This window comes from Centropristis striata, chromosome 10 (genome assembly GCF_030273125.1).
Source record: "Centropristis striata isolate RG_2023a ecotype Rhode Island chromosome 10, C.striata_1.0, whole genome shotgun sequence".
In the NCBI taxonomy this organism is placed as follows: domain Eukaryota; kingdom Metazoa; phylum Chordata; class Actinopteri; order Perciformes; family Serranidae; genus Centropristis; species Centropristis striata.
The window spans coordinates 21,166,739-21,188,790 of record NC_081526.1 but is presented as its reverse complement, the minus strand read 5'-3'; the positions used below and the strand labels follow the sequence as shown (position 1 = coordinate 21,188,790).

General features: G+C 35.5%; 1 protein-coding gene across 2 annotated transcripts; it reads right to left on the bottom strand.

Moving 5' to 3' along the window:
- Positions 1-844: 844 nt before the first annotated feature.
- itm2bb (integral membrane protein 2Bb) lies at positions 845-20,522 on the bottom strand. 2 transcript variants are annotated; one of them, XM_059343336.1, is made up of 7 exons: positions 20,313-20,522; positions 5,183-5,350; positions 4,243-4,311; positions 3,095-3,244; positions 2,418-2,528; positions 2,104-2,254; positions 845-1,455 (listed from the first exon to the last, which is right to left on the bottom strand). In XM_059343336.1, the coding sequence occupies exons 1-7, from the start codon at positions 20,394-20,396 to the stop codon at positions 1,367-1,369; spliced, it is 822 nt and encodes a 273-aa protein (XP_059199319.1). In that variant the 5' UTR covers positions 20,397-20,522; the 3' UTR covers positions 845-1,366. The 2 variants fall into 2 exon arrangements, with proteins under 2 accessions (XP_059199319.1, XP_059199320.1); XM_059343337.1 differs by having other exon boundaries at positions 5,219-5,350.
- Between the last annotated feature and the right edge of the window lie 1,530 nt (positions 20,523-22,052).

The window sequence follows — 22,052 nt, the reverse complement described above, 5'->3', positions numbered from 1 at the left end:
CTACACTGCCCAAATATGACAAGAAGGCAAAAAAAGCAAAAACAGTTGAGATGGAAAAAAATGAATCTGCTGATTTACGGACATTTATTTTACAATTTAAGTATGTGGGAAAAAGTGTTTTTGGGTCCCATGGCATCAAGTGACGAACTTGGAAGCTGTTTACACGGTTTTGCCACCAATTTGCCTTAAAGCCTGTGCTGTTCCGGTTCTCTTTATAGATCAATGGTTTGAACCCGGTGCTTTTTATGTTTTTATGGTTTTGTGCATAAAATATTTTGAAGTCAGCCACTTCCTGTTAATCAGACACTTGACATTAAAGGTGTGAAATTGAAAACTAAATTAAGATCATAGAGCTAAATGCTATCAAATTAAAACTTTGACTTAATGATAGCATGTGATTAAGAGGATCACCAAAGTTGTTAAAATGTATCCCAGAGAGGAACATTAATGTGTGAACCACATTTTATCTCAATCTATCAAATAGTTCAAAAAATATATTTCTGTCTCGACTAAAGTGGTCCATAGAACAGTAAAAATGTTATTTTATTCCGACTGGCAGCTTAACGAGGGTTTACAGGAAAACACACCACAGCAAGGTTTCTGTTTTTTCCTTTTTGTTTATTGTGTTGGTCTGTTCATATCTTTAAAGAGATTATATACACAAATTAGTACAACAAGAAGAGTTATCCAAAAAAAAAAAAACACATAAAAAAAAAGACAGACAACCCTTGAGAAAAAGATTTTAACATAAGTGTGTGTCTAAACTCCCTGCTGTGTACTTTATTTTCTTACTTCTATTTAATATAAAGCTATTTTAAAGCTAAACAAGAGAAGCACATGTCCACACTCTTATTTTAAGATAATTTTCCAGTTAAGAAACAACAGGTGCAGTGTATTAATAGCTACAGCAGACGAAATACAAAAAAACAAAAAAAGCCTCCCTGGACTGATCTGCTTCAGCAGCCAGGGTGAGTGGTACAAAAGTCGCCCTTTCTCTTGAAATTTTATGTTTGGACTGAAAGAAAGGCAAACTACTTTTACCCTCGTCTAAATACACGTTCATGCTATAATTATTTTTGATTAAAATAATTTACATTTTTATACTCAGCTGACTTTTAACTATTTTATGAAAAGATTCCAAGAAGATCCCCGTACAGAAAAGTGGAAAAATACACAACTCTTCACCTATTTTTTTTTTATCACAATCAATGAATATTTACCAAAGAGCTTCACATTTCACTCCTCTCACTCACTCAAACTACCTGAAGTACAATACAGGAAAAAAAAAGAAGACAGGTGAGGATTAAAACACAGATCTCACTGCACGCCAGTGACTTTAAGAGCAGTTGTGAGGCTACGAGGTCTCTTAAGGCTGACAGATCAGAGTTTCAACCACAAACTTGTTCTCGAAGTGACGAATCTTGTGGCAGTCCATAGCTTCACGCTTCTGCATACCTGTAGGATGAGCAGAGGGAGTTTTTGTTCAGCCATGCTCGATTAATATCAAAGCAGCAAGATAAAACTAATCTTTATGTGTCAAAGTGTGTTAGGGCTCAAAAACAATAAAGTCTGATTGCTAGGGGGAGAGTCGGCAACCTTTACTAACAGAAGAGCCATTGTTGGCCAAAATAAGAGAAAAACAGTTTGAATGGAGCTGCAAACCTTATTTTGAGGATTAGAATGAAGATACAACATGCAAATCAAAGGCCGGAAACTGAAGAAATATCTCAAGTGAAAGCTAGCCTAGCCAGGAAAACTCAAAACTCAACTTGAAGTTGCCAAAATGTATTGGTTACGGCGCAAGCCCGAATACTTCTGTAAGCTCTAATGCACATATTTAGCTCACAAAATTTTTTTTTCTAAAATATTTTTACTGACATATATAATCTACATATTTTTACAGTTGAAGAATACAAATTGCTTTGTGCCTACACCAATGATAAATAAAATTTAAAATGTAAAGAAATAAGGTTTTTTTCCTGAGCTGATGATGGAAGTAGAGTAACTTCATTCACGCAGAGGGAGGGATTCATCAACAGCCTTTAAATATAAAAGCCATCTTTATAAACATAAATAAAGGCTCAAATGGCTTCCTGTTCTTACCCAGGATCCTGTCTCTGCGTTGCAGCTTGAAGGTGTCTTTGCCGCGGCAGAGGTTGTAGATGAAGTAGCCGAGTTGGTCGACGTGCTCCAGGCGCTCCGTCACAATCATCTCCTCATGGATCAGGTAGGACTGAGGCAGGTAGGTGCCAGCCTGCGCAGAGGGAGGACGGATATTAATAAATAATACATAAGCACTTCTAATACCTACTAATGCTTGGATAAAGAGTTTAAGATGCCTCTCCAGACATAGTAATGATCAACAAAGACTTAAATGTTGGAAGGTGAAACTTAAGTCAAGAGAAGTTGTTTTGTACCTTGACGTTGACGAGCAGGTCCAAAAGGTCTCTGGGAGGCATGACGATGGAGGTGTTGAGCGGGATGACGTAGCACTTGTTCAGACTAAGGTCAAGGTAGGCAGTCAACCTCTGAGATGGAAGAGAAACATTTACAATCAAAAAACTTGTATATTTATCATTTTTAATAAAAAACAAATTCAATTTTTGAGAAAGACCTTTATTTTCCTCAATGGCAGAAAGAACTAGGCCGAAAGACATGTCTTTATTTCTATTTTCTCCTTCTTCCTAGTTAATAAAAACGAAACACTTCCTGCTCTTTACCTATTGTGCTAATAAATTCATATTTTAGTACATTTCCACAGATTTCCAACAGTTGATTCCAGCCTTTCCAGAGTGATTTCATTCTACGATGAATGCAACTCGACATTTCAATAAAAAAAATGTTTAAACGTCTTCAGTGCCTGCTCATTGTTTGTAGGCTTTTAATGTGAAATTCCACAGGAAGTTGCCATTATTTTAATACCATGTTTTTATAAGAGAATTACATTTGGTTAGAGGTTGTATTTACATGACTATATCATGTGGTCTGCTGATGATCAGTTATTCAATTTATAGAAATTATGATTAACTATTAATCATTGAAGTTATTAATGATTCAAAAAGGAAGCTGCAGAGGATCTAGGGGGGTGTCTCACCCGGTGGAAGTCATGGACGATGTCAGCTGGATCTCCGTCGCTGAACTCGGGCACAGGGACATTGATGAGCTCCACCTGCTCCCTCTCCAGCACCCGGATCCTCTCCTCCAACTGCCGCAGATGGAACTGGTTTGGCAGGTCCACCTCAACCTATTAAAATCATTTCAGCCAGTTAATTAACCAGTTCCACAACCAGGCACAGACAGTTATTTGGTGAATTGTTTCCATTTTTCACTTGCTAATATTAACGGTTTACCTTACTTTTCATTCTCCTGCTGCAGAATCAGTTACTGCTAATACTAAAACAACATGTCCTACTGCTGCTGCTATAAAATAAAAAACCTCAACTGGACAAAAACTAAGTGGCTTTTATTGTGAAGTTGTCACAGGAAACACAATGTATTTGTCAGCGAGGTAAGCATGAGGTAAGCATGTTATGTTGTTATAGAATAAAAAATGTCCAAGGTGATGTCTTTGGAGGTTTTGTTTTACCTGATCAACATATAACATTCATATTACATTGATTATAATGTAAGAAGGAAAAGCAGCAAAATCTCACAGTTGAGAAGCTGGAAATGTTAGACATTTTCCTTGAAAACTGACTTAATTAAATAAATTGATTATCAAAATATCTCTGGTCCATTCTAATCAATGATTCGGCAAATCATTGGAACTCTAAACTTTTGTCAAAATCACATTAGTCATGGTTGCTAAAAGAATGAAATATGGTGTTAAAATAAAGTGGAAACAATGAAAAATACAAAATCTATAACTGTATAGCAAACTGTTTCAAAATGAGCAAATAAAACAAAGTAAACTTACAAAAACAACAGTGTGGCCATTTGTGTGTTGAATTGCCTGAAAAGCCCTGTGTGTGTGTGTGTGTGTGTGTGTGTGTGTGTGTGTGTGTGTGTACATAGATTAAATGGCTTTACTTTGATTTCACTGCAGACTGAAGTCGGTCAGTCAGAAACTATCAATCAATCAATCAATCAATCAGTGACTCAGTCTGTAATGATTAATTCTACTGGAATGACAAAGCACTTCATGTCACGTACACTGAAGTCTGATGAGCAGCAGGAAGAGAAACTAATTTAGTGGTTGTTAATAGTCCTGACACTGCTGCATGTGAATGTTAGTGTTCATACCTCCTCTTCCTCCCGGATCATGAAGTCTTCCTCACGGTAGTTCACCCCGCACACAAACACCTCGCCCTCCTGCAGGGAAGAGAGGAGGAGGCCAAAACAGATCATATGAGACATGAGGCAGAAAAAGCAGCAAGATATGGCTCTAGCTTGAGCCTGCATCACTACAGACGATAGGAATGCATGTCTAATTCTGTGAATTAGGAATTGATTTCGAGCAAACCAGAGTGCGTGGTTGATGGAGCAGTGGTTTTGATGAGTTTTATCCATATAAAGTTAATGCAATTAAGCTAGTCTTAGTTTGGTGAATGACAGAACGGTGTATGGTTGCATTTTTTGTTTAATATGGATAATAGGTATATGGATATTTCCTTTCTTGACACTTTGTTGGTTTATTTTGTTCATTACTGAGACAAACTCACAGCTCAAAAACATCCCCTAACAACACCCCAAACCTCATTCAAGGCTTCAAATAAAAAAAAAACTGCAACAAAAAACATTCGGTGCAGCCATATTTGTTTCTGTTAGTGGCTGGTTATTAATCTCCATGAGGCGTGAAGGACAGATCTGTTAATCATCATACTAGGTGGAATTAGCACTTGCCATAAAAACAGCTCACAGCAGTTTACCTGCTCCAACCTGCAGAGTTATTATTTTCTCCTGCAAGATGTGATAAACATGTCATGGCTCGGTGCTGTTTTTGTTTTGGAGCGTGGAACCCCATATTGACATTATCAGTTTTATTGTATCATAAATTATCCTATACATGGTTTCCTCATATGCCCGTTTGTTGTAAGGCCTGTGATGTCATGACTTTCAGGTGGCTAACTCCTTCTGGACAGCCCACGCCTTCCCTAAGGGCCTCGGCACAACAATAAGCAAGTCTAATCTGCCATTAAACGTCTTCACTGATCCTTTGATAGATTATTATCGCTCCATTTACCTCTTCTTCCCACCCCTGTTGAGGCTGGTAGCTCACCTCCAGGATGTAGTAGCGGTACAGGTAGGCTCCTCCGACCACCACGCCAGACAGCATGAGAGCGAGACCCAGGCACATGCACCAACACCAGGCCCGGGACTGGTGACGCACCGGCAGAGCTGCCTCTGCATCCTGCAGGAGAGGGAGAAGAAGAAGACGGGTGATTAGACGTTTTTCACCATAATCATTAATTAAGTGATCAGCGAGTCTGCTCTTCAACCGTATGATTAAAATATGAATTCCTCCAAGGTAGAAAAAGAAAACACACGTTCAGAGATCAACATGTGTCTTGGTTATTATCATTTATCACTTTGTTATTTCAGTTTATATTATTTAAACAATTCCACATCTACTCATTCCTTTGACAGTTTTTTTGTGAGTATTTTATCCAGAAAACTGACACCACTTCTTAACAAATGCCCCAATATGAGACAAAAAGTGACATGTTTTGTTAAAAATAAAAACATTATAAAAAAATGTCCCAAACCCTCTGCAATTTAGATTTGTGTTTATTTTTTTTTTCAATTTTAGTTATTGTCAAATTGGACTTCAATTTCATTCCAAGTGGCATTAAAACAAAGTCTTAAGCTGTGGGAACCCTGAATGTATATACCCACACACAGTATAGAAGATTGCAAGCAGGTTAACATGGATACAAACAAAGCTGAACTTGAAATACTTTAAAATGAACGAGATGCATGCGAGTGCTGGTCGATAAGGATCATAACATATCAGATTGTAATTTCAAATTTAAAAAAAAAGTCTTATCTAAATCTTTTTTCGGTTTTATTTCTGTCTGTGTCATGGAAAACACTGTGATAATCACTGTGTGTGCACTTAAACAAGCTCCTGTGAGAAACATGAGACTAACTGGGTGGAAACGAGGATTGTGGGTAAATATTCAGAAGGGACCGGGGCTTATCGTCATCAGACAAACATCAGCCGGTGGACTCTGGCCAGGCGGTTAAAGAAGCAGCTTCTTTCAGAACAAGCCCCGACTCGTCCCCTGCTGCTGAAACCAGAAAACCTTTCTCAGCCAGGAATCACTAATGTGAGCATTTCTGAAGCCCTTTCCTCTGAGAACCATCATGTCCTTTTATGTTGAGTCTGAGAACACAACCTGTGGTTTCTCTAACAGAAACACTGACTAAAGCATTCTGCGGTTTGTGTTCAACATATACTCCACTTCCACATTCGGTGCAGCAGTTTTAGATTTTTTTTGAGTATTGTCATTGTTATGAGATCTTCCACCAGTTCTTAGTGTTCAACATTCCAAAAACAGGCATTAAGACTGTTTTTTAATAGCCAGAAATGTTATGATATTTTTGTATAAAGAGCTACTTGAACACATTCTCAATCAACTCTATATGCTTTCAGACCTGTGGACTCTTCTCTTTTCTGACAGTTGTCTTGGAAACCAACACTTCCCCCTTTTGTTCCTGTGTCATCAGAAAAGCTGTGTGAATTACGAACCATAACCAAAGGAAACTTATTAAGTTTTTAGCAAGTTTTTAGCAATATATATGAAGTTAATGCCTATTAACATACATTTTGGTATTTTATTTCTCTCTGTGAAGCACTTCATTATTATTATTATTATTTAAACAGAACAACTGAGTGTTTAATATTGGACTAACCTTGAAGGAACCTATATATTAACAGGGTTCTTTTCAAGGACTTTTAAGTTACCTAAACTAAAGATCCCCAGACTCTCTCAAAACCTTTATCTTAACCTCTAAATTGTTACTTTAAATTGTGAAAAATAAAGTTTACAGAATGTATTTAAATCAACGGACATTGAGACCTAATTTATTTTACCTGCCGTTTTTTATTAACAATGATTGTTTAATGCTTTCCAGAAATTTCCAGAATAAGAGATCAATAGGAATTATCTAACCATCAGCTTTGTTAGCTCGTCTGTTGTGAGATGCCACAAGACAACAAACAAATATGGCTACAGATTTGTTTCCTTTCAAATATTAAAACATGTTTGGTTAAAATGAGTGACTGTGTGGATGAAACTTTCAAAATTTAGTTGAAAATCAAGCATTTATTAAGTAGTGTAATCCAATGGATAACTCAATGGCTAAAATTAAGAATTTTCCAGAATTTCAAGACTTTTAATGAACCTTGTAATAAACAGGTATAAACAGTATATAACAACAGACACTGTTCTGTCCTGTGGATATTCTGTAACAAAAACATATTTCCTGACATCAGCAGCCAGTCAACTTCCTCATATTAGATTTATTTGTTTGGTCAGTAAAGCAGTACCAGCTGGGAGAATTCAGCTTTAACAGCTTGATAAATGACGGGCATAGGTCAGCGTTTCCAAAACACCTCGGGTACAGGACGGAAACAACAGAGCAGCAACTAAACGAAAACAACACTAAGCCTTTTCTGACCTTCACCTCAATTTACAGACAGCAAAAAACAAAAAACTCCCTGAATGTTGTGCAATGCCTTTTTCTGGCAGGCGATAAGTGAGGCGAGAGGAGGAACTATGACAAAAGAGGAACCAAAGAACGATTGTTTGAGGACAGGAAGTGAGGGTGAAGCCTCTAAAAGAGAGAAGTGCAGCACAGCGAACACTCTGGGTGTTAGATGTAGTGTGTTTGACAGGCCAACTAGCTGACAGAGACACTAAAAGGGAACATTTCCTGAGGCTGTAAAGCTCAGGTCATCTCTGCCGAGTGGACGTTTGTACCGATCACTCACACTCCCTTTGACTGTAAGGGAAAGAGGAAGTGAAAGCAAAATAACAGAAAAAGCAGAAGATGTTCTCTTTTAGCGAACAGTAGAGACTTTCTGGCACTAAAAAAGCAACTGTCCGGTAAATGGTTAGATTTCTAGTTTGAGATCAGATGAAATAGAACTGTTTATTGTGAGGGCAAATTTTGTGCAGTTGTTGCCGTATGTAAAAGTATAAAAGGTGCAAGTATAAAAATATACCAATAAATATAAAATATCAATAAAATGGGCAAGTTTTAAAATATCAATAAGTATAAAATGTCAATAAAAAGTGCAAGTATAAAATATCAATAAAAGGGGCATGAAAAAATATAAAATATTAAAAAGGTGCAAGTATAAAAATATTGATAAAAATGAAATATCAATGAAAGTTGCAAGTTAAAGAAATATTGATGATATAAAATATAAAATAGATTTAAGTATACAGTTATCAATACATATATAAAATGTTTATAAAAGTACATGTATAAAAATAAATCAATATAAAATATCAATAAACTGATATGCCAAATCCAATGCATACATGCTGCCAGAAATATGAACAACAGTAAGGAACATAATAAAGGTTTCCAAAAAACAGTCAGAACTGATCCAAAAAAGACCCAGACAGCAACACCGGGAGCAGCAGGATGTAGGTGGAAGTCATGGAAATAGCAACAATACGGAGCATTTTTCCAGTAAAGTTTGCACTCCTTGTCCACCTCAAAAACCAGATCCTTTACACTTTATACTGAGAGTTTCTGCACATTCCTGCACAAAACTGTTCAGCCATTAAATCAGATACATTAGATATTTTTATAGTATTTGTGTCATATTTCTCCTGTAAATCTATGTTTATATTTTTTGTTATGTTTAGAAAAAGCAGGGCAAATTCCATGTATATATAAAAAAAACTATTTGGCAATAAACTTGATTCTGATTCTGTATTTTTATTTATTCAGCATCTTTTGTGTGCAAAATGTGTTTCACCAAAGAAATAATGCATACATACTGATTTAGGGAGACTAAAGCACCATAATGTCACAAGCTGATTTTAAACATTTTCACAGATCTTCAGTACAACCTTTAGGAGCCAGTCTCATTTCATTATAGGTCTTTTAGATCTCCAATAAGAGTTAACATGGATACACTCAGGCACAAAGCTTCAGCCCTGTATGCAAACACCCAGCCCCTTCATTTGAATGAAATAGGTGTGGGTAGATTACTTTGTAACATAGCTGCTGTACTTCATCTGTTTACGTGTGCAGTGAACGATGTGCAATGAAAGATAAAAAGTTTCCAGTATTTTGATATGTCCCAATTCTTCAGACTCATTGATCATCATCACACCAACAGGTCGGGATGATGCGTCAGCTGCAGTTTATTTTAATTTTTCCCCCATGTTCAATTTACTAATAATAGTGAGCAATAGACTGTTGCGCAGTGATCTTCCTGTTTCACAACAGGCTCTGAAAGCTTCTCCAACAACAAGACCCAACAGGCCTTCAGACCAGCATTTTATAACTTTAACACACACACACACACACACACACACACACACACACACAGACACACAGACACACAGACACACACACACACACACACACGTATGGTAACAGCACACACAGCAGGAACAATATGTTCAATGTAAAAACACAAACTCAGGGAGGCAAAACTCTACTTTCAGCATTATTTCAACGTTTTAATGGATGGTGAGGCTGAAATGTACGATTATTCCAATTACTTAAATACAAATGTAAAAACAATGAGAAAATTCTGTTAAAGTATCTTGTTTTGTTTAACCAACTGTACAACCCATTAAAATATTAAATATTTAATCACCTCTGAGAAGCTGAAAGGAGGAAGAGTTTGTTTTTTAACAGATTAGCAACTTAAAATGTTGTTTTGGATTGATCTATTCTACTACAGGATTCATCTTTTCTCTTGATGATTAAAGAAGTACAATCATTTTTTAAACAAATATTTTGACTTTTCTGAACTATCTAAATAAGAAGCAATTGTGAATACTGCAGGTTCAGGCTGTCACTAATGAATCTCCCAGTTATCTCTCAACTAAATGTATTAAAAATCCCAATATCACATATTTATATTGGCTGTTTTATCTGCAAGTCCAAAGATTATTGGTTTACTATTTTAAATGACAAAGAAAAGCATCAATGGGAGAAACTGGCACCAGCTAATATTTGAAATTTTCGTTTAAAAATTGAGTAAAATGATTAATACTTGTCAATAAACTATTCGGCTCATTGATTCAGCTCTACTGCAGATGTTTAAGGTGTATTAATAGTACCAGTGGCTACTTACAGAGCCAGACCAGATGTTTCATGGAGGAACTTTAGTACCTAAATTAACTGTCAAATACAATCAAGCTGAAACGTCATCATTTCTGTCTGACTCTGTTATGATGATTCATCTTCACTTTCACTTTTCATGTCAACCGATGACACTCTGGTCTCACTCTGAAAGCTGTTTTTGTGGAAGAAATCCCCAGAGTGGTGACTGTGGTGAGGACGGAGGCTGCTGGTTCATCTGGGCTGCATTCACATCACACAGTCAGGCTACAACCGGGATCAATGACTGTCTTTGTGTGTGTGTGTGTGTGTGTGTGTGTGTGTGTGTTTGAGATGAACCAACCTCAAACCACATTAAAACACACAATTTTCCACTTAATGAATTTTGAGTATGTCTGTGTGTGCTTGCATGTGTCCGCGCGCGTGCTGCTGCTTAAAATTAAACTTCTTTAGTATCATGATGATCTTGTTCAAGTGTATTGAATCAAAGAGAGATGTCTCTTTAACACTGACAGAAAAGTCCCTTCTTTAAATGTCCTTTAAATTCCCCTTTATCTCAATGTGATGTATTTAAATAACTCACCATCAAGAGTCCAAAAGCCCCAAAGATATTCAGTTTAGCTGGTCTTACATTTTTTTTAAAAGAAGCTGAAAATCCTTGTACACCTTTTTGCATGCCAGTTGATCAAAAATGTTGTTTCCGATTAATTTGACTGATCAATTAAATTGACTAGTTATTAATCTACTGATTTTTAGAAGATATATTTTTTTTATGTTATTTCCTACAGAAAAGTAATGATCCTGAGCAAGCTGTAACTTAGAGCTGAAAGTATAAAAAATGTTAGTTCTTTATTGAATTTATTTCCAGAAAAGTAGTGAAAAATGTCCATTCTAGTTCCTAAAAGTCCAAGGTCATGTCTTTAAATTTCTTGTTCTGTCACTCCAAAATCAAAAGATATTTAGTTAAATATGATGCAAAACTGAGAAAAGCAGGAAATCTCCATATCTGAAAGGCTAGAAACAGAATTTTTACATGAAAAAATATTTAGAAGATTATTCAATTATTTAATTAGATCATTATAAAATCAAAACTAATTGTTCCAGACATTTATTGCTTTGAAACATTTTAATATCTCGTGTTAATATCGTTTGTCATTTCACGTCCTATTATTTTTCCACCATTTTATTATTCTGCTTTCTCCCTCACCGTTATCGTCTTTGGTTGTCAGACATACTCATTTTATGATGCTGTTTATAATGCCAAATGAGGCTTACTTTTTTTGTTATTTTGCATGAATAATCAGTGTGTAAAAACATGAATACTCTCCCTGATCCTAAACTGGGTTCAGTCTTCCGGTAAATGTCTTAAGCGGATCAGCCTGCAGTGTCATGAGCATCAGCTCACCTGAGAACAGCTTGTGTTTCTGTCTCTGTGGAGACAGGTGAGTATCAGTGTCCAGGACACGGGTTCAGTTTCACTGAAACTTCATCCTCTGCACACAGCCAATGCAAAGGCCAGCGCGGATAAGAGTTTAGATGACAGAAAGACACTCAGGAACCTGACAAACACCCACTGAACACTGTTAAGTTAACATGAAACGCCTCTTTATTCTAGAGATATCGGGGAAACCCTTCAGCCTTCTGTTCTTATAAGTTTTTCTACAAGCTTCCCAAAACATTTCAGTGAATAGGAGTGATGCTGCACTGATACACCTGAAGAATTTCTTGGAAGATCTTACTCAGATCTATGCAGCAGTACATTAAAAAAAGAAACACAAAATGTCAGATTCCACTGGCTAACTTGTTAAAATCCTCCCAAAGAATCACACGTCATCAGCCTGGATAAATGCAAGTGACAAACAGTTGGCCTAAATATAATCCATATAATAACTAAAATCCAAAAGCCAACTGAAATATTTCATCTCCTCTACTCTTCCTTTGTCAGGAAACTCACTTAACTCACTTTAAAATGACCAGTTCAGCTTGTAGCAAGTTTGTCACAAACTTGAGCCACCACTAAAACAAAATGGCAAGAATTTTATTGAATAAAATGTGAATTAATTCCAGGGATGTTACACAACCTTGATTCCACAGAAGTTGGGACATTGTCTAAAATATAATGCAATAACTTGCTGAAGCTTTGTGACAAATATTCAAAAAGAAAGAAAACTGTACAAAGACAGCAAATCTTATGTTCACACTATGAATTTGTTTTTGACACATTCTGTTATTGTTTTATATGGTGTCCCAATGTTTTTGGAATTGGGTTGGAGAATCTAAACTGTCAATAGCTAAACTTAAAATTTAAACTCATGACAAATCAAATTCCTGGAATATTGAGAGAAGTAAATACAATTTTACAAAGTGGAAGTAAACTAACGGCGCACATAACTAGAGCCGGAAATAATGATTGTTATTATGAATTGATTGTTGGTCTCTAAAATGTCAAAAAATAGAAAAATTAAAAAATTAAAAGTGATATGTGGTGAAAAATGTCTTCTTTTGTCCAGCCAACAGAAAAACCAATGTTAAAAAAAAGGCTGAAGATCCTCACTTATAAGGAGTTTGACTCGGGAAATGTTAGATATTTGTAAAAAAATAAAAAAAAAGAAGAAGAAAAAAAAGACTCAAACTATTCATTCATTCATCTTGTAGCTGCTGTAAATGTGGTTCCCTGCATGTCATCAGGTCTGCTCTGGGTGAAGGGGGTCCTGGTTTTAGAGGTGGGGTGGGGGGTGGGGGGTACGGTGGGTGGAGGTCGTATATTTGCCTGGTTAGTTAATCTTCCCCCCTCTTGAGTTTTAACGGCCGGCGCCCCTGTAGGAGGCTGCTAAACCTCTTCAGCTGAGTCTCTATCTGACTGATTAAACCGTAATCCTTTTGAAATGGTCCGGATGCCTCCGACGACAAGCGGAGGACACACGGCGGAGAGCAGCGTGAGGCGGAGAGCATCCCAGGAAGAGGGTTAGGCTGTAATCTGGTAATATACACTACCCAATCTTCTGCCACAAAAGCTTGATTGGATGCAGCCAGGCGGTTGAGATCTGATATTTCTAAATGTTTTTTCATGCTTTTAAGTTGTAAAAAGTCTCTTTATATGAATTATATATTTAATTAATAATTATATTTTGTATTAAGGGTTTGTTTTGCAGATGGGGAACAAACTGTGATATACAAACACTGCAAGGTCAAAATGACAGTTTGAATCGTTTAATTCTTCTTCATTTTTTGGCCAAACTCGTTCAAATGTAAATAACACTTTTGTTGTCTGAATTATAAAGAAGACAAACGACAAACCTGTCAATCAAAAGGCTGTTCCTCCTCATGTCAGAAAGAAAAAACAAAAGTACACCTACTATCTTTATTTCTGAAGAGAACACAACTGATGCTGTCTGAGTGTATTTTGGGGTTTTGTATCAAATGAACAGACAGCAAACAAAAGGGGGAAGTTGTGAGATTTGCGTACAGAAAGTTTCGGTCCGCCAGACATGGAAATTATTTCAATTTTTTTTTCATCTCTGAATGAATCACATGCTTAAACCAGCCACAACCTGTCTGTGCAGCAACAATAGTCTATCTCATCTTGAATTTGCTTGTTGTGTCCGAGCAACAGTCCAAACTCCAAAAGTCCTGATGTAAGATAAAGAAAAGCAGCAATGACCCAAATAAAGCCCCTGATTAACTGTATTATCCTGTCCTCACAAAACAGGAAACAGGTGTGAGGTCTGTCTGACAAAATGACGTGAACAAATAAAGAAATGACACAGTGGATCTAAAATGACGGCAAAATTTCTTAGCAAAATTAGCTTTTTTACACTTAATTGCTTCATTAATTAAACAATATTAATGTTATCGGTGTAAAAACACAACTTTTAACTAACTGAAATAAACAAACCATGTTTTTATGAGGGGAAATTGACAATCATAAGGATTACCTGATTATCTGACAATAAATATTTACAAACAACAATATTTTCTTACTGAGGCTTACGATTACTCTCGATTAACTGATTATTAATTTGGTTCATTTTTTTACTGTACCAAACAGACACTGAAACGTGACTCCGAAACTGTGTTACAGACTGAACTGTGAGTTATATTTACCATTATGCACCTAGAGGTCATCATTAAATATGTCAAAAACACTGATGGTTTAATGCTCGTGAACATAAAACTTCAATAGTCAGAGCCTAAAAAAATCTGACAGTAATCTATGATGGCTTTCATGTGTTTGCCAGGCGTCACTTTTTCCACCTGTTGACACAAAACTTTTGAAAAGAAGTATCGTATGCTCGCTCTGAACCCACACATATAAAAATAATTCACTCCCACACATTATCAGCACAGTAAGAGCGAGGTCAGCAGCAGCAAGCACGTCTTAATAAAGCAGTCTTCCAGTCCGACTATATCCGGCTCCAGCATTTCACCTCCTATAAAACCACATTTATAGTTCAGGCGCCTCAACAAACTCTGTCACCTTCAGGAACTGTTTCACTGCTCTGACAATCACACAGAGCATTAATGAACTAATTTTGTGATAATTAGTCGTCATGTAAGAAATAGCAAACTTGTTTTTTCTCACATCATTAAAAGATGAAGCAGGAAAATTGTCATGGGAATTAATTAATTGACAAAAAACAGATTCATTCTTTCTCATTAATCAACCATCACACTTTAATTAGCATGTTTATCTCCTTTGAATAAATGGAATTCCAGTATTCTGACAGCATGTCTGTTTTCATAAAATAAAATAAAAATCATAAAGGAGTTTGTCCTTCCTCGACTGTATTCTTTTAAATGTTTTCATGTTTGGGCAAACATGAAATTTGAGCCTTGTCATGTAACAATGATGGAAAAAAAATGAAATGCATTATTATTATGTTGTGTATATTAGGGCTGCAACTATTTTTTTTACTAAATATTAATTAATCTGCTGTATTGTCTCCATAAATTCATTGATTGTTTAGTCTCCAAAGCATCTGTTAGCAGATAGTTTTAAATGTCTGCAGAGTCCAAAAGAATATCTTTGAATGTCTAAATAAAACAGAGAAAAGCAGCAAATATTCACAACTGAAATCCTGCAAGTGGGGAGTTTGTGTGTGTGCTTGGATTGCTTAAAAATTACTTTTATTTAATTAATAAATTATGAGTTATTTTAAATTGATTAACTAGTTAATTAAACTTCTTTATCTGTTTAATGCATCTGCGTTGAACTTCCTCTTCACTGCTGTGAAACTGTGCACTGATTTAATAAAGTTGATTGTTGAATGCGGTGAGTATCTTATCAAATAACCTGACAAAATACTCAACACATTTAAGGCTTCAAACTAACTCATGAAGAAGTCAATAATGTTTGACGTGCAGCGACAGATACAGTTCATGTAAGAACAGAGCTGTAGAAATGATAATTAATGAGCGCCACTCACACCTGCCCGTCATGTACCAACAGCGCCTGAATGTTACCTGGATTCACAGACTGCTGCTGCTTCTGGCCCATAATGCAGAGGCTCAGCCTCTGGGCTCTGATCTTTACTACACGCAGCTCACAGCACAGTGTGACGCGTTAATGTGCAGGAAGATAAGCTCAGGTGTTCCTGCTTCAGCTGAGCTGTCTGAAGGTTATTTTCAGTGTTTTCTTTATGGGAGTTCTGCAGACATAACAAGGCCTGAAGGCTTCAGTCAGCGCAGACACAAGTCAATGCAATGAAGGTCTATTTGTTGTTCTGTTAATTCATCAGCTGACAAATACATTTAAATTTAATTTAACTTACCAATTTAAATGACCAAACATTTGCAGCTTGCAGACTCTCAAATGTGAGAATTTGCTGCAATTCTCTTACTCCTGTTTCACTAGCCATAATAAACAATGCTAAAAAAGTCCCTCAAAAGACTAAATGAAGATTCTGAGGCAGTTAAATGAATTTACAGAAATTACAGCTGGTTGATCATGCCGGTCTCTAATTGAGCAGAGTTCACTAATGACTTAATCCATAAAGAAGCAGAATCAGTGGCGTGACGAAGAGACAGCAGCAGGAGAGCTAATTGTTCATTTGCACAATCTGAGTTTAGTAAAGCAGATAAGATGCTGATTAACTGTAATGATGCTCGGGATTAATTAAGAGTGGACACAAACAGACCTGATGTTGCATAAAACCCTAAAATCCTGAAGTTTGGTCAAATCAATTATTTGAAGACTTTGAGACAAACTAGAAGTGATTAATATGAAAAAAAGTACTGTATTTGAATACAATTTTAAGGTACTTTACTTGAGTATTTCTATGTCTTGCCACTTGATCCTTCTCCAACCCAGAGGCAAATATTGTACTTTTTAACTCAAACATTTATTTACATATATTAATGTATTTGACATCCTTAGTTAAGCTGCAGATTTGCATTAATGTTACGAAGACGTTATGTTATTGCTGCATCAATATTGATCCCCAGGGGGAATTCACAAGCTTCCCATCTGTATATAAAGTTTACATAAAGTACCAAAAGTAAAAGAACTAATAATAATAATTAATTAGTAATATATATATATAAACTAATTAAAATAAGCCCCACTTTAACCAACTACCAACTGCAACATTAAAGTGATGAAGATATTAATGCAGCAGTAACAATAATAATCCAATAATATATACATTTATGGAATGGGCCAGTGCATTTAGTTTAATAAGTAGCCTTTATTTGGATGCTAATCATTTTTTACATTAAAATATTAAATGCAGGGCTTCTACACTGTGGTATTACTACTTTAACTTAACTTATTTGTTAGTTTTTTCCCATGAATGAAATAAAGTGGAACTTTATTTTGAACAGAAACTTGCCTCCATGCTTGAACACACCCCACATGTTTAGGGCAAGTTTAAACTAAGAACACTTAGCCTAAATGTTTAGCTTGGTTTATTTCTTGTTGCTATAACTGCCTCAGCGACAGGCTTTAGCTGAGTCGTTTAACTTATTAAAGACAGACAGACGCAGCAGAGGAAAAAAAACTAACATGATCCATGTCCGGTGAGGTTCAGGGAGTTGGGATAAGAAAGAGGAAGAAATGCATCACATAATATTGTTTGCTTGTTTCTCCCCTCACTCATTACAATAAGTGTTTACACATTAGATCATCATGTTGAAATCTGGGAATTTCCTAAAAAAAAACACACACAGCAAGAGAAAGCAAAACAGAAAGAGAGCGAGTTGAAGACATGCAGGCACGCGTTATCTTGAGTTCATGCTCAAAGAAGGCTAGTGTTTCAGTATATATTTAGTGTAATAATGTCATAGCAAGTAATAAGTTCATAAGTATTTGTGAATATTTTAAATAACACAGAGACACTTAGTGTGTTTATATTGAAGGAAAAAAACAGTGCCATAGATAACTTTGTACTAGTGTTGTGCAGTGTTGGAATGTAACTAAGTGCATTTACTCAAGTACTGTACTTCAGTACAATTTTGAGGTACTTGTACTTACTTGAGTATTTCCATTTTATGTAACTTTATACTTCTACTCTACCACATTTTAGAGGCAGATATTGGACGTTTTACTCCACTAGATTTAGCTGACAGCTTTAGTTACTTTTCAGGTCAAAACGTGTCTCACAGTGGGATAAGTAAGAGCCAGAAAATGGGCCTCCTTTCCTATTGACTGAACTGAGAATTGAGAGACAAAATGACGACAATGACAAAATAATAACAAAACTCAGGACTGAATAGTGAGTTTCAAAGTGAAACATCAAGCTACAAAGTGGAACATGGAGGTTCAATCTTATCTAAACCATCTGAGCAGCAGATATATTTCCATGAAAGCAAAGTGGATTGGATAAACTCATGTCAGCTATAACAAGAGAGGATTATTTTCTCTTGAAATGAGACTAAACTGATTAACCACTAAATATGTAAATGAGCTCTGATTACAGTGGATGAGCTGTGCTGTTCTATATTACTTGTTTTATTTAAAAAAAATGTTGAGTTTCAGTCCCAAACAAGAAGAGTTCCAATCAACCAATGGCAGGAGGTGAAAAGGAGCCGAAAATCCTGCAACTGAGGAGCTGGAACCAAGATATTTTTGGGCATTTTTTGCTGCTGAGAATTGATAATTTATCTCAGAACTCTTATAAGCAATATGACACTTAATCAGATCATGAAATTTAAGATTAAATCTCATGTTGTGATACAGTGTAAGGGTGTCTGCAGAGAAACTTCAATTTGCAGCTTTTAAGGCACAAATATATTAATGTTTTAATAATGCAATTAATAATGCATTTCAAGTTTCTCTGCAACTAAAGAAAATACACAATATCAGGTGCATCCAGGGTGAATAATATTTTCTAAACCTCTGTGTTTTTTTTTTAACTTTATCCCAACTTTTTAAGAGCTAGAAGTGAAAGTGTCAGGAGACCTATGTCAATGTTTCTGGACTCCACTCAGAAGAAATATAATTATTTTACACTACAGAGGAAGCCACACCACCCAAGTGCACGAAAATCCCTCCAAACATCATGAACACATAGAAAATCTGCTGTGTTTGCACCCACTTCAATCCCCCAGAAGGAAAACATTAAGCTGTGATTATAAAGATAAGAACCAGTCAGACTGAAACCAACCCAGATTACCTCCCTACAGTCTGCAGCCACAATAGCCACACAGGAAGAACAGAGATATGCATCATATCAACATTTTAACATCTATTTTCAGAAACACAGCCACTGTGCATACGTCTCTAGAGCAGCATTAATTATGCAGAGAAATTATTTTCAAACCTACAGACTGAGGTGTTATTTCTCCTGAAACAGAAACTGCTTCTTTCACAACAGGGTGGAGACTAAAACGAGTCGCAGGAGGAGTTTTATCTCGACTTTATAACTAGAGAGAGACGGCATGCCTCAGCAGTCAGCTGTTTAAAACCTAAAGTCAGCTTTACACGGCTGAATTATTCATCCAATTAGTCTGCCAAATTAAAGTACTCTCACGGCTACAATACCGATTCAAAACCATCACGCAAAATGCTGAAAGCTGCAGCAGTCATTTAGCTTGTTTTGATGATTAATTGTGCCATTTTGCACCACCTATAAAGTGAAATATATTATTTTTGTAATTTACTGATGTTCTCCAGGTCATCCAAAGTATCTAAATCCAGGAAAACCCATTTCATTACTTCTCCTGGACTCTGTAGAGGGTAACTTGTTGCAGGAAGCTTCCTCTTTCTCTGTAGCACACACAGGTTTGAAAAACTCTGGTGATCTCCTGCTTTTCTGTTTAATGTAAAGACAAAACTCTTAATTTTCAATGCATTTGTGTGTTATTTGCAGAGAGGTGCTGACAGAAGGTCAGAAAAATTGAAATGCTGCAGTCAAAATATTCAGGGATGTTGCATAATTGACATTTCAACACCCTGTCTGCTGTCTCTGTTGTAAGAGTGACGCACTTTACACAAGAAGTAAGAAGATTAAAAGTTTTAAACAGGTTTCCTTTATAATGAAGATATCAGACTATGAGATAAAGCAGCATAAAGACAAAATGGGAGCAAATTAAACATATAAAAATTAAGAAAAGTGACTAAATAACGTACTAAATGCATTTTAAAGGCAATTAACAGCTAACATAACATCTCATTAATCAATGATCTAAAATACTTTCTGCTTCAGAAAGTTATTTCACTTATTTTTTCACTTATATATATATATACATATATATATATATATATATATATATATATAATATCAGTAGACACATCAGAGTAGCGAACACAAAAAGTATGTTAATATGATAATAAATAATTAATACATAAAATATATATAACACACTAAATGCAACATGAGGAAGTAACGTTTGCCAAATACTCATTTTATTTGACGTTACCATAACACGCTTTAAACAGCTTTTATTAAAATATTGTAGCTTGAGGCTTTGCTGTTAGTGTTAATGTGACAGAAACAGATGAAATATATGAAGTTAAGTTAAATAACAACATTGTGTGTTTATATTAAGTGCGCCTTCTTCCTCTGAGCAGGAAGCTAATCTTACTTTAGCTCAGTTAGCCATTTTCTACTCACTTTGTCCTCCTCGGGAATAAGAGTTTCGGCGTCCTTTTTCACATCTTTCTGGGCCAAAGCGGAGCTAAAAGACACTTTAACCATCCTGGAAAAAACGCTGGCAAACTTCGACTTGAAAATAAAACGACGAAAAAGCTATAAAAGCGAAACAAAACAGAGAGAATTCGCTCCGAAGTGAAGTAGACGCACTTCTCTCCGGCCAAAGTCTGATCTGTTGTGATAACGGCGGGGTGAAGCGACACATAGGCCTATAACACGACATCCGGTGTAATTACAAAATAAAAGCATAACGGTCGAAACCTGGCAACACACCCTGGATTAACCGGTGGTGAAAATACTCTACTGTCTTTAATTTAAAATTTTAAATACTACATTATAAACATTAATAATGTCTGTAATGTAGGAACTACTAAGATCGGCACATTACATCTTAAACCTTAATATATTACAATTTATTGTAACCTGGGTACGGCTGCTTACTTGTGCACTAATAGTAGCCTACATTTTTTAGACTGTATATTTTCCAAGTCTGTATATTTTTATGTCTGAATATTTTTTATGTTTGTACATTTTCCTAAGTCTGCATATTTTGCTTAATCTACGGTTTTTATATACATAATATACTTTTATTTATTTCTATTCTTGTTGGAGTAACTGGAGCAAAACGGAATCTCCCTCTGGGGATCAATAACGTTTTTCTGATTCTGATTCTAAAAATACTGGTAGAAGTAAAAGTCCTGCATTCAAAATGTTACTTAAGTAAAAATACAAGAGGATTGGCATCAACATATACTCCAAGTAAGAAAAGTAAAAGTAAAAGTACTGTAGAATGGTTCATTTCATAATAATGTAAATTACATTATCAGATTATAATTATTGATGCATTAATGTGTTATGCTGAGAGTAGGCTACTAAAGTGAAAATAAATGAAGGTGTAGAGAGTAGAGCAGAATAGAGAGTATTTCACTTCAGTGCAGCTCTTGAGTAAATGTACTAATGTTTACTCAAGTATTGTACTTTTGAAGCTGGTAATATGTTTGTACTTTATGGTTTACTTGCACTGTGTTTTTGTGGTACATCTATTACTACTTAAGTATCTGAAAACTTATTCCACCACTGAAATAAAAGAAATCAGTTTTCTACTGAGGTAAATTTACAGATGTATTACAAATTTTATAGGGAAAAATTATATGTAAAGATAACTGTAGATATATTCTTTTTTTATTGTACTGATGCATAAATAAGGAGCATTTTCACTTTGTTGCTGGAGGACGTAAAGCAAGTATTGACTATTGTATCAATTAACCCAACAACAGATCATATTTTATAATCTGATAATATGCTTAATGTGTAAAATCTAAATCTGCAAAGGGATATGTGACAAGTGTTCACATAAATATAATGAAGTTAAAATCAGTGGATTGTCATAAAGTACAGATTAGATTAGTATCTCAAAGTTGAACTGAAAACCAGTTGAGTAGATATACCCCCCGACTATATCTGAATCTTCATTTTACTTCATAAAGTTCAGTACACTGCCTTGTGTAATTTCTTAACCTATAATGATTTATAATATTAGTTTTTGTTAATTATATTTTGTAATCTGCAAATTTACTCGTAATTTAAATTATTAGATAATTGTAGGTGTAAAAACTACAATATTTTTCTCTAAAATATAGTGGACTCAAGTCAAGTACTTCAAATTTTCATGTAAATAGTATGTATAGAGTACTTAAACAA

What these genes read in the sequence shown, in the direction of transcription:
- itm2bb (XM_059343336.1), bottom strand. Translation starts at nt 20,396, where the DNA reads ATGGTTAAAGTGTCTTTTAGCTCCGCTTTGGCCCAGAAAGATGTGAAA. An exon ending in AACAGGGGTGGGAAGAAGAG is followed by an intron (nt 4,312 to 5,182) that starts GTAAATGGAGCG and finishes TCTTCCCTGCAG; the next exon opens with GAGGGCGAGGTGTTTGTGTG. An exon ending in ACGCAGAGACAGGATCCTGG is followed by an intron (nt 1,456 to 2,103) that starts GTAAGAACAGGA and finishes CTCATCCTACAG; the next exon opens with GTATGCAGAAGCGTGAAGCT.